Raw genomic sequence first — 10,282 nt, 5'->3', positions numbered from 1 at the left:
CGCGCTGGTTCTCGGTATCTCTTCCATGCATGTGTGAAAGCAAACCACATAAAAGCAGAACTTAGGCATTCCTGCCAAAAGGAAGTGAATTGAAAGGAAGAGAAGCAGAGCTTCCACAAGGAGAAAATTGTCCTATCTCTTAGCCAGTGTCAGAATGTGGACATGTTTATAAAATGCTCATTAAAAGAAAAAAGGATCGCAAGATAGAAACAAAATCTGGTGCACAAGTTTACACTAGAGAGATAAGAAAGGCTAGGCCCCTATAGGGGATTTTGTTATCCAATTACGGCAACCTGACTTTTGGTGGGGCGGGCGGTGGGGGGGGGGGAGTGTGGAGAGGAAGGGAGGTAGGGGGAGGGAGAGAGAGGGGAAGAGTTTCCAAACTTGTCTCCAGTGACACGAGACATTAACGCTCCATCAGATAAAACTGCCACTTAGAGCCCAGGAGAGCTAAATCTTCCTGGGCTGGCCTGGGGGCTCGAGCACAGTCATGGGTTCTCTGGCCCTGCAGCTGTGCGCGGTCTTCGGCCTGGTGGCTCACTCGGTTTCTGGCAGCCCCATCATGAGCCTGGAGCAGTCGCCTCTGGAAGAAGACATGCCCCTCTTTGACGATGTCTTCTCGGAGCAAGACAGTGTCGACTTCAACACGTTGCTGCAGACCATGAAGAATGAGTTTCTCAAGACGCTGAACTTATCCGACATCCCTCCCCAGGACTCAGCCAAGGTGGACCCACCGGAGTACATGCTGGAACTCTACAACAAATTTGCGACGGATCGGACCTCCATGCCCTCGGCCAACATCATTAGGAGTTTCAAGAACGAAGGTAAGTTTACCTGTTATTGATGGAATTGGGCTCGGAATTTTTTTTTTTCTTCCCCGAGAGCAGCGTTAAGTAAATTCACAATTTGTGGGAGTAATACAGCTAAGGGTGAGTGCATCTGTGTGGGGCTGTGCATACAAAGATGCTCTAAAACAACGCATCTTTTGTTTTTATACCGTTTTCATGGTCGTTTCCCAAATGTTTTATACCGTTTTCATGGTCGTTTCCCAAATGTTATTAAAAGGTACCCAAGAGGGCAGCCCGGGTGGCTCAGCGGTTTAGCCCTGCCTTCGGCCCAGGGCGTGATCCCGGAGTCCCAGGATCGAGTCCCACGTCGGGCTCCCTGCGTGGAGCCTGCTTCTCCCTCTGCCTGTGTCTCTGCCTCTCTCTCTGTGTCTCTCATAAATAAATAAATAAAATCTTTAAAAAAATTTTAAAAAGGTACCAAAGAATGTCTTTTAACCAAAAGCTGTAAAGCATCTACCATCCTGACCTCATAACCGGGCCTTTAAAATTTTTAAATTTGAACAGCAAGAAATGCAAAAAATTAGTGCTGCTGTACTACTCTACCTTTGTCCGGCATTTTCCAGGTTTGTCTTTTAATTGGCCGAAAGATTGTCAGCTTCTCCTTAGAGTGAAAATAGGTGAAAACTAAAAAGTCCAGACTTGTGCCTCACTCAAGCTTTGATTGTATTTCCATTTTCTGACCTTATTTAAGAAGTATTCAGACAGGATGAAAACTTCTATTTCAGAGGTTCTCCCTAAAGTTTTGTTGTGTTGTGTGACGTGGACGTCCTTGAATCGCTGTTTATAATGTCCAGGAAGTTTGCACGGCCCAGTTAATGATGCCCCTTACTTCAGTCTTCATGAATAGCAACGTGCAAGCCTTAAATATCAGCAGGAAAACCAGGTTAGCCCCCCTCCGCCAGCTTTTATTCAGTGACTAAACGGCCTGATGTAGCAAGTTAATCCTTTATCTAATACGGTGCCAGTAGGCAAAAATACATTTTTTTCCCCCTAGTGTGCGTGGTAAAAGATCTGGGTCCAAAGAAGTGAATTCTTTAATATTTACCATTGTCATTGACCACATACAAAAGAGGGTTTGGGTTGATGTTGATCAGCAGTTCCTAAAAGCAGAAAGGTGCTAGCAAAGAAATGGCTTAGGGTTTGGAATTTTGAGACAGGCTTGATTCAGCAGTTGTGGATATTTTAGCTTGGTTTCTCTGAACCTCAGTTTTCTCATCCGTGAGTTGGGGGTAATAAGCGCACGTAACACAGCTGAGCGATCTCCAAGAGGGTATGGGTAGGAAAGCACTGCATTTGCTGTGAACCGGGGACACACGTTAGATATTACTCAGGAATTCCCTCAGTTCTAGGCGTCGGAGGACATGTGCAGTGGGGATGGCTCAGTCTCGGAGACACCGTTTGCCTTGACAATTTAGATAACTGGCCCAATGGTAGATAGTCAGTGACGCGTTGGGGACGTTTCCTAATAACCTTTAGCCACGTAATGGAAATGGCAAGAGTGAGATTGCAGATTCCTCTTGGGGGTGAGCCTGCGCTGGAGAGGAGTGGCCTGCCTCCACAGGAGCCCTCCTGGCGTTTCTGAGCCCCGCGCCGGGGGCCCGGCTCAGGGTGCGGGTGGGACAACGTTCGCACGCCCTGAGACAACAGGAGTTTTTCAGGTTCCGCATCTCCGGGGGAGGGTTTCGTGCCCGAGGTCAGGCAGTGCAGTTTCCGGAGCGTCTTACTCCTGGAGAGCAGCGGAAGCAGGAGCGGATTCCGCCCTGGGCGGTGGCCCCGGTGGCTCTTACGGTCTCACTTTTGGCCCCTTTGGGTCTGCACAGTGCAGCTGCCTGGGAGACAAAGACCGGCCCCGCCCGGCCCCACCCCCAAAGCCAAACCAGAAAAAAAAAAAACCTTCCCCAAATGTAACTAGTCAGGGGGAAACAAGTGCATTTCTAAGGTAGAAAAAGCACGAGTTGAATTCCTCCTACGGCTGCCCTCGCTTTGCCATCTTGGGGAAGTCGGTCCTCGGCACTGACCCCCATTTCTTCTGGTGTAAAAATGAACACGACGGAAATGAATGGTCATTGTAGGAACTAAATAAAACAGGGCTTGCAAAACACTGGCACGTTTAAATATGTTCAACTAACATCCGTTCCCCTGCCTAGAATGCGACACCTCCATCCAGTGCTTTGTTTTTTGTTTGTTTTTGAGGATTTTATTTATTTATTCATGAGAGACCCAGAGACAGAGAGAGGGAGAGACACAGGCGGAGATAGGAGAAAGCTCCATGCGGGGAGCCCGATGGGGACTCGATCCCAGGACCCCGGGGTCACGCCCTGACGTGAAGGCAGGTGCTGAACCGCTGAGCCACCCGGGCGCCCCTCTGTCTACTACTTTGTATACTTGCACGTGCCCAGTGAGCCTATTTTTTCCACAGCTTTACTGAAGTGCAATTGACCTGCAATAAACTGTACATATTTGAGGTGTATAATCAGCCAGGTTTTGACATTGGTAGACACCCGATGAAGCCGTTGCCGCAGCCAAGATGGTAAACATATTCATCACCATGAAAAATGTTCCTGTTCTCCTTTGTAATCCCTTCCCCCCACTACCGTGAGCTTTTTATTCTGTACTTTTCTCATGGGTGGAGCAACCAGTCTACTCCATTTGTGGTCTTCCCATGCTCCCCATCCAAGGAGAGTCAAGTCTCTCTATTCTTATAAGAGGGGAACAGCTCCCAAGATCCTTGATGTGTCAAGGACCCATGGATGCCCATGGGAAAACAGTAAAACAGTTTATCAAACAGATAATCAGCTTGATCTGATGTCCAGAACCATCAACTAGTCAATATTTTAAAAGTGTTGCCTCAATTTAAGGCATCGTGATAGCTTGGAGGCCTAGAAGGGAGTTTAAGCTGTGCGACCTGCCAGCATGATGACAATCTGGTTGGGAAGATCCACTCATAAAAAGGAAACTGAAGGGCAGCCCAGGTGGCTCAGCAGTTTGGCCCCTGCCTTTGGCCCAGGGCGTGATCCTGGGGTCCCGGGATCGAGTCCCGCGTCGGGCTCCCTGCGTGGAGCCTGCTTCTCCCTCTGCCTGTGTCTCTGCCTCTCTCTCTCTGTCTCTCATGAATAAATAAATAAAATCTTAAAAAAAAGGAAACTGAAATGTAAAGGATGTAAATGGTAAAGCTCAAAGGAGAGAGAGAGAAAGTATTTGAATCACTAAAACTACTCCTGAAACCAATATTACACCGTATGTTCACTAAGTATAATTTAAAGAAAAACTTAAAAAAAAAAGGGGGTGGTGGTGGTAAATACTCAAGTGACCCAGGAGACAGTGAACTTCTAGATGGAGAGGTGAAGGAAGGAAAATCCCATGAGGAGCGGACACAGCTAGAAAGGTGGAGGCGAGGGGAGAAGGCTTTCCAGGAGCCAGAAGCGCGTCTCCAAACGTGCGGCGCACAGCAAGGCACAGGAGTGTTTCGGCAAATGGTGAAGATATCAGTCTGCTTCAAAGAGGAGGGTTTATAGTTTCTTTAATCTTTCAACAAACATCAATTGTTCAATTACAATGTTCCATGGGCTGTAGGGGAATGAATGGGAACTATGACTCGATCAAGAGGTGAAGGCCTGGTTCTGGCTGGTTTTAAGAGTCTTGCTGGAGAGTTTAAATTCATCTCATTGACCCGTATTTCCCACTGGCAGTGTATGAGATGATTTCAGGTGGTACCCTTCACAGAGCACGCTGTGAATCCTGTGAAATTATTATATTTTTTCACTAAGGTGGATCGGATAAAAGAATCCACGTGACCATCACCTCGGTCTCCTCATTTCCTGAATGTGGTTGCTTAGGACAGGCCTAAAAGAGAGATCATGTCTAAAAATCATCTTACAAAGTTAAAGAAAAATATTAAGAAAATGGTCTGAAACAGGGAACCCACTAAAATAATGAACTGGCGTACAGGTGGGAAAACACTGCCAGAGATGATAGAGAACACCTCAGTTGGTGGTCCTTAGGGCTCTGCTGTCCTGGAACCCTTTGATGGATGACAGATGCCTCCAGGGGAGTCCTATGTTACCTGAGACAAGTGTACAGGAGCGTTGGGCTCCTACAAAATTCCCAGATAGAAAGTCAACATGATAATATTTGGAGGTGTGCTGCTTCTTCTTTTTTTAAAGATTTTTATTCACTCATTCATGAAAGACACGGAGAGAGAGAGAGGCAGAGACACAGGCAGAGGGAGAAGCAGGCTCCATGCAAGGAGCCCGATGTGGGACTCGATCCTGGAACTCTGGGATCATGCCCTGAGCCAAAGGCAGATGCTCAACTGCTAAGCCACCCAGGTGCCCTGGAGGTGTGCTTCTGAGAATGAAGGACCTTTCATAAACATTCGGAGGGATTCTTAGGCGCCAAACTCCATGCGGGTCACTAAGGGTATGAGACTAAAGCAATCCATCGGTCCCAAGGTTCAGTTTCTCCCATTCCTCCTTGTTGAAGACCATACCCCCCAAATACAACCACCGCGACCCCTCCCCCCTTGGTTTATGGCTATCTGGTCGACCTCATTAGACTTCGGTGTCTAGAGCAGCAGTCAGCAAACCCTTTCTGTAAAGGGCCAGACAGATAGCAAATATTTTAGGTTTCGCGGACCATGTGTTCTTACAACTCTGACATTGCAGGGCAACAGTAGCCGCTGATGACACCGAGATAAATGGGCCAGGCTGTGTTCTCCTGATCCTTTATTTCCAGAAATAGGTGGCAGGCCCAACCCAGCCCATGGGCTTGAGTTTGCCAACCCCTGATTAGCCTGGAGGTCTTTTAGGGAGCCCAAAGCTCAGCCCACCCTGTGGGGAATCTTCACCCATTACAAATGCAAATATGAAAAGCCATCAAGTGCTCCTCCCTGAAAAGCATCCAAAAAAAAAACCAAAAACAAAAACAAAAAAAAACAAAAAAAATCCCACCACTCCATGTCTCATTTGATGTCTCTTCCCTGGTTAGGATAATTAGGGGCTTGCCTGCGGGGTCTCCAGGGTCCCTCCCATCTTTGCAATTCTGTGGCTGATAAGCCATGCAAGCAAGGCTGGGAGAGTGTCCTCCCATTCATTAGGGAGCCACTTTCCATCTCACTCTTGGCAGCCTGAGTCAGTTTAGGCTTCTACCATTGACCTTTCAGTGCTTTCTGTTGGAAAATGCTAACATTGTGTTTGTTTTCATTGATTGTCACTGCCCCCCCCCCCATTTCTCTGTATCAAGCTTCCCGCACAGACAGGCCCTCTGAACGCATAAAGAAGCATCTGTTTTTCCCCGTGACACACTACAAATCTGATTTTTGTCTTTTTTTTTTTTTTTCAGATTTGTTTTCCCAGCCAGCCAGTTTTAACGGGCTCCGAAAGTACCCCCTCCTCTTCAACGTGTCCATCCCTCATCATGAAGAGGTTATCATGGCCGAGCTCAGGTTGTACACACTGGTGCAAAGAGACCGCCTGATATATGATGGAGTAGATCGCAAGATTACCATTTTTGAGGTACTAGAGAGCAGAGGGGACACTGAGGGCGAAAGGAGCATGCTGGTCTTGGTGTCGGGAGAGATCTACGGAACCAACAGTGAGTGGGAGACTTTTGACGTCACCGATGCCATCAGGCGTTGGCAAAGGTCGGGCTCGTCCACTCACCAGCTGGAGGTCCACATCGAGAGCAGACACGATGGAACCGAAGATGCCGGCAGGGGACACCTGGAAATAGACACCAGTGCCCGAAATAAGCACGTCCCTTTGCTCGTCGTGTTTTCTGACGACCAAAGCAGCGAGAAGGAGCGGAAGGAGGAACTGAATGAGATGATCGCCCATGAGCAACTTCTGGAGCTCGACAACCTGGGCCTGGAAGGCTATTCCAGTGGGCCGGGAGAAGAAGCCCTGCTGCAGATGAGGTCAAACATCATCTACGATTCTACTGCCCGCATCAGAAGGAACGCTAAGGGAAACTACTGCAAGAGGACCCCGCTCTACATCGACTTCAAAGAGATAGGCTGGGACTCTTGGATCATCGCCCCCCCCGGATACGAAGCCTATGAATGCCGTGGGGTTTGCAACTACCCCCTGGCAGAGCACCTCACACCCACAAAGCATGCGATCATCCAGGCCTTGGTCCACCTCAAGAATTCCCAAAAGGCTTCCAAGGTCTGCTGTGTGCCCACCAAGCTAGAGCCCATCTCCATCCTCTATTTAGACAAGGGCGTCGTCACCTACAAGTTCAAATACGAAGGCATGGCAGTGTCCGAATGCGGCTGTAGATAGAAGAGGAGTCCCGTGCTTATTTAATGACTGTAAATGTGTATATTTTGTGCTCCTATTTAATGAGATTATTTAATAAGAGTGTACAGATCACAGAGGCTGGCTGCCTTAGGGAAGTGGGCAAATCAGTTTGTTGTACGAAATGCGTATTTTGCTAATTCAGTCTCGTCCCTTCCAATCCGTTTTTCTCTGGACTTGCCATTTGCTGGCAATGCCACTTCCGGCAGCGAGTGGCAAGCCCCGCTCACCGTCCTAACCCGAGCTAGAGTGTCAGATGGTAGGTGTTTGTGTATGTATATGTGTATATAGGCAAACTCACAGAACTCTTCTGGTTCCATAAAGATAGGTTAATTATACTCACACGTGTGCACGACTCCATGAAATGTGTATATATTAAAAACCAATGGTACGTTTCCAGTCAACTCTTCTCTGAGTAGGATCTGTCTCAAGATAATTAGCACCCAGGGTTCGAGCATCCTGGGATCCGTCCTAGGAATTCCTAAATGCTACCGGAGGCGGAGGCGTCGCTTTTATGGGTTGCGTTTTCGCCGTTGCTCAGAGCCACAGGACCAGGTAAAGGGCGCTCGCTGCCTGTTTGAGGGGAGGGTGATTTGATGCAGAAACCAGGTGGTTTCCAGAGGCAGCGGCCTCAAGCTACATTAGCAAAGGAGGAGCCCCCGGAGCACCGCCGCGCTCTAGAGGGCAGCACCCGGTCAAGAAAAGGCGACCGAGGAGCCTGCAGGACGTTCCTGAGAGAACAGGACCGCAAGGCCCGGCCTGGCCGCGTGTGTTGGACTGTCGGGCGCGGAGGGCAGAGGAGGGGGAGGGCGCTCGCGGGGGAGGAGACAAAGGGATGTAGATGCTCTCCTAGGATGTGTCTGTAAAATTGTCAGCAGTTTTAACTGGAGAATTAAAGCTTTTGGACAAAATAAAATCACCCAAGACCAAGAGGAGGAAAATCAGAAGGGCTCTTGTCTGTTGGACTCTTCTTCATACTTTGCCTCAATTTTTCCTAGTCCTCCCTTGCCTCTGCGCCTCTGCTTTTGCTTCTTCCCTCTTTCTCTTTTTGCCCCCAGCGCCTCGGGTCCTTCTCTCATTCCCATGTCCGCCCCCGCCCCCGTCTCCACCGGTCCTCAGTGCCCTTGCTGCAGGTTGGAAGGGGACATTCGAAACCACGCGCTGTTGGGGAGGGTGAAGTTAGCGCTCTAATCTCGAGATTTCCTCCCAGTATGTCATTTGATTTTGTGCTTCTTCTTTTTTTTTTTTTTTAAGATTTTATTTATTTATTCCTGAGAGACACAGAGAGAGAGGGGCAGAGACACAGGCAGAGGGAGAAGCAGGCTCCATGCAGGGAGCCCGACGTGGGACTCGATCCCCGGTCTCCAGGATCACGCCCTGGGCTGAAGGCGGCGCTAAACCCCTGCGCCCCCGGGGCCGCCCTTGATTTTGTTCTAATAATGTTCTTCACTAAAGGTTTTATCCAAGAAGAATAGTTAAGTGTAAGGAAAAGGAAAGCAGGGTCCAACCGGATAACTCATCAACAGAGCAGGTGACTCAATGGCTACGGCTGGAATCCACAGTCGGGGTTGCCTCATGCCTAGAAACCCTACAGCTCCCCGCCCCCTTCTGCAGTCTTCCCGGTTTGGAACTGGCCCGGACAAGGGGCTGGGCCGCCGTCCTGATGGGGGTGGTCCCCTAGGGTAGCCAGCACCATGGATGGGATGGACACGACCTTGGGGCCCAGCGCCGGCCCACGTGCAGGAGGTGGGTGCTTGGGGGGCACCCAGCGCCCTGCGGCCCTGACCCATGCGGGCCCCTCCGGGCGTCCACGCTGACGCCTCGCGCTTCTCCGAATGGGTCTCCAGCACGTGGGCCCCCACTCGCCCGCCAAATGCCTCCTGGTGAAGCCTTGCTTGTGTGCGTGCGTCCCAGCCTCAGCCTCCTTTCACCAGCCTCCGGGGCCAGGAGCCCATATGGCGCCAGGAACCAGAGGTGCGGGGAGCTGCTTTGCAGGACATTTTCCCCAATTTGGACAACCTCTCTGCACGTCCACCGCCCACCCGAGTCCAGAGGGCAGGTCCTGGGAATTCCCTGCCCCCGAAAGGTTGCATTTTGCCCGTCGGTGGGCACGACGCAGTGAGGGACACTTGAGGTGCCCCTCGGCTCAGAATCGTTCATGTGCAAGAGGGTGTCCTGGAGGCTGGCGTGCGGACGTGCCTGAGTGTGCATGTGCCTGTGTGTGCATGTGTGTGTGTTCATAGCTGGCTGGGACAGCCCCCTCGGGGCCCTGCACGAGCTGGGGTTCGTCCTTGACGTCCGCGGGACGCCCCGTCTGCATATACCTGAGCTCTGCTTCTCCTTCCTGAGGAACATCCCCTACAGCCTCAGCTGAACGGGGAAGCTGCTGTCAGACAAGAGGCCAAGTGCTCTCTCTGTATAAAACATCGATGTGATGGGCACGTGCACACGTCGAGGGGGGCCATCCCGCCTCCGAGGCCTGCTTCCGCTACCCACGCGCTACCACCCGGTTTTTGCCAAATTGCTGAGACCTTGCCAGGCCACCCTCAGGGACGCGCCTGCAGCCCTGACGTAAGAACGGAGCGGGATGTGCCAGGCCTGCCTCCTTGGTGCTCCCCGCCGACGGGGCCAGGTTGGGGAGACACCTTGCGGCGAGCGCTCACATCCCTCTTCTGCTGGAGACACGTGAAGGGCCAGGCCGGCAGTGAGCAGGCCGTGTACCCCAGACGTCAGTTCTTCTACCACCCGCCGCACAGAAGCACGCAGTTCTGTGGTTTGCTTCTTCACTCGACGGAGAAAAGAGCACCGAAGGCCGCAGACTGGTCCTTCAGATGCCGCTAGTTGCATTCTTTTTTGTTTTTTTTTTTTTTCTCATGGAGAAATGCAAAGGCATAAATGATCAGTAGGAGCTCCCCCAGCCCCCGACCCCTGCCCCGGGGCTCCTCTTAGGCCTCCTGCAGCGAGTCTACATTGCTGTGGCAACACCATCCTTGGGAAGCAGAAATCACTGATGTCCTCTCTGGCCACAGACCATGGCTGCTCCCACACTAGTCATTTTTGACTCTTTGGTAAAAGAATCATGGTCCCTGCAGCTGATGCACCTCAATGACCCTCAAGGAGGCTTGTGGCAGAGGGACT

General features: G+C 50.7%; 1 protein-coding gene across 1 annotated transcript; it reads left to right on the top strand.

Annotated features, from left to right (window-relative positions):
* The first annotated feature begins 389 nt into the window (after nucleotides 1–389).
* BMP10 (bone morphogenetic protein 10) lies at nucleotides 390–8,088 on the top strand. The gene is made up of 2 exons (XM_072842710.1): nucleotides 390–824; nucleotides 6,189–8,088. The coding sequence occupies exons 1-2, from the start codon at nucleotides 491–493 to the stop codon at nucleotides 7,127–7,129; spliced, it is 1,275 nt and encodes a 424-aa protein (XP_072698811.1). The 5' UTR covers nucleotides 390–490; the 3' UTR covers nucleotides 7,130–8,088.
* Nucleotides 8,089–10,282: the final 2,194 nt, after the last annotated feature.

Source organism: Canis lupus, chromosome 11, assembly GCF_048164855.1.
Source record: "Canis lupus baileyi chromosome 11, mCanLup2.hap1, whole genome shotgun sequence".
In the NCBI taxonomy this organism is placed as follows: Eukaryota; Metazoa; Chordata; class Mammalia; order Carnivora; family Canidae; genus Canis; species Canis lupus.
The sequence above is the reverse complement of the archived record's forward strand: the minus strand, read 5'-3'. Positions and strand labels throughout refer to the sequence as shown.

Coding starts and splice junctions, on each gene's coding strand:
- BMP10 (XM_072842710.1), top strand. CDS start 491: ATGGGTTCTCTGGCCCTGCAGCTGTGCGCGGTCTTCGGCCTGGTGGCT. Junction 825..6,188: donor TAGGAGTTTCAAGAACGAAG/GTAAGTTTACCT, acceptor TTTTTTTTTCAG/ATTTGTTTTCCCAGCCAGCC.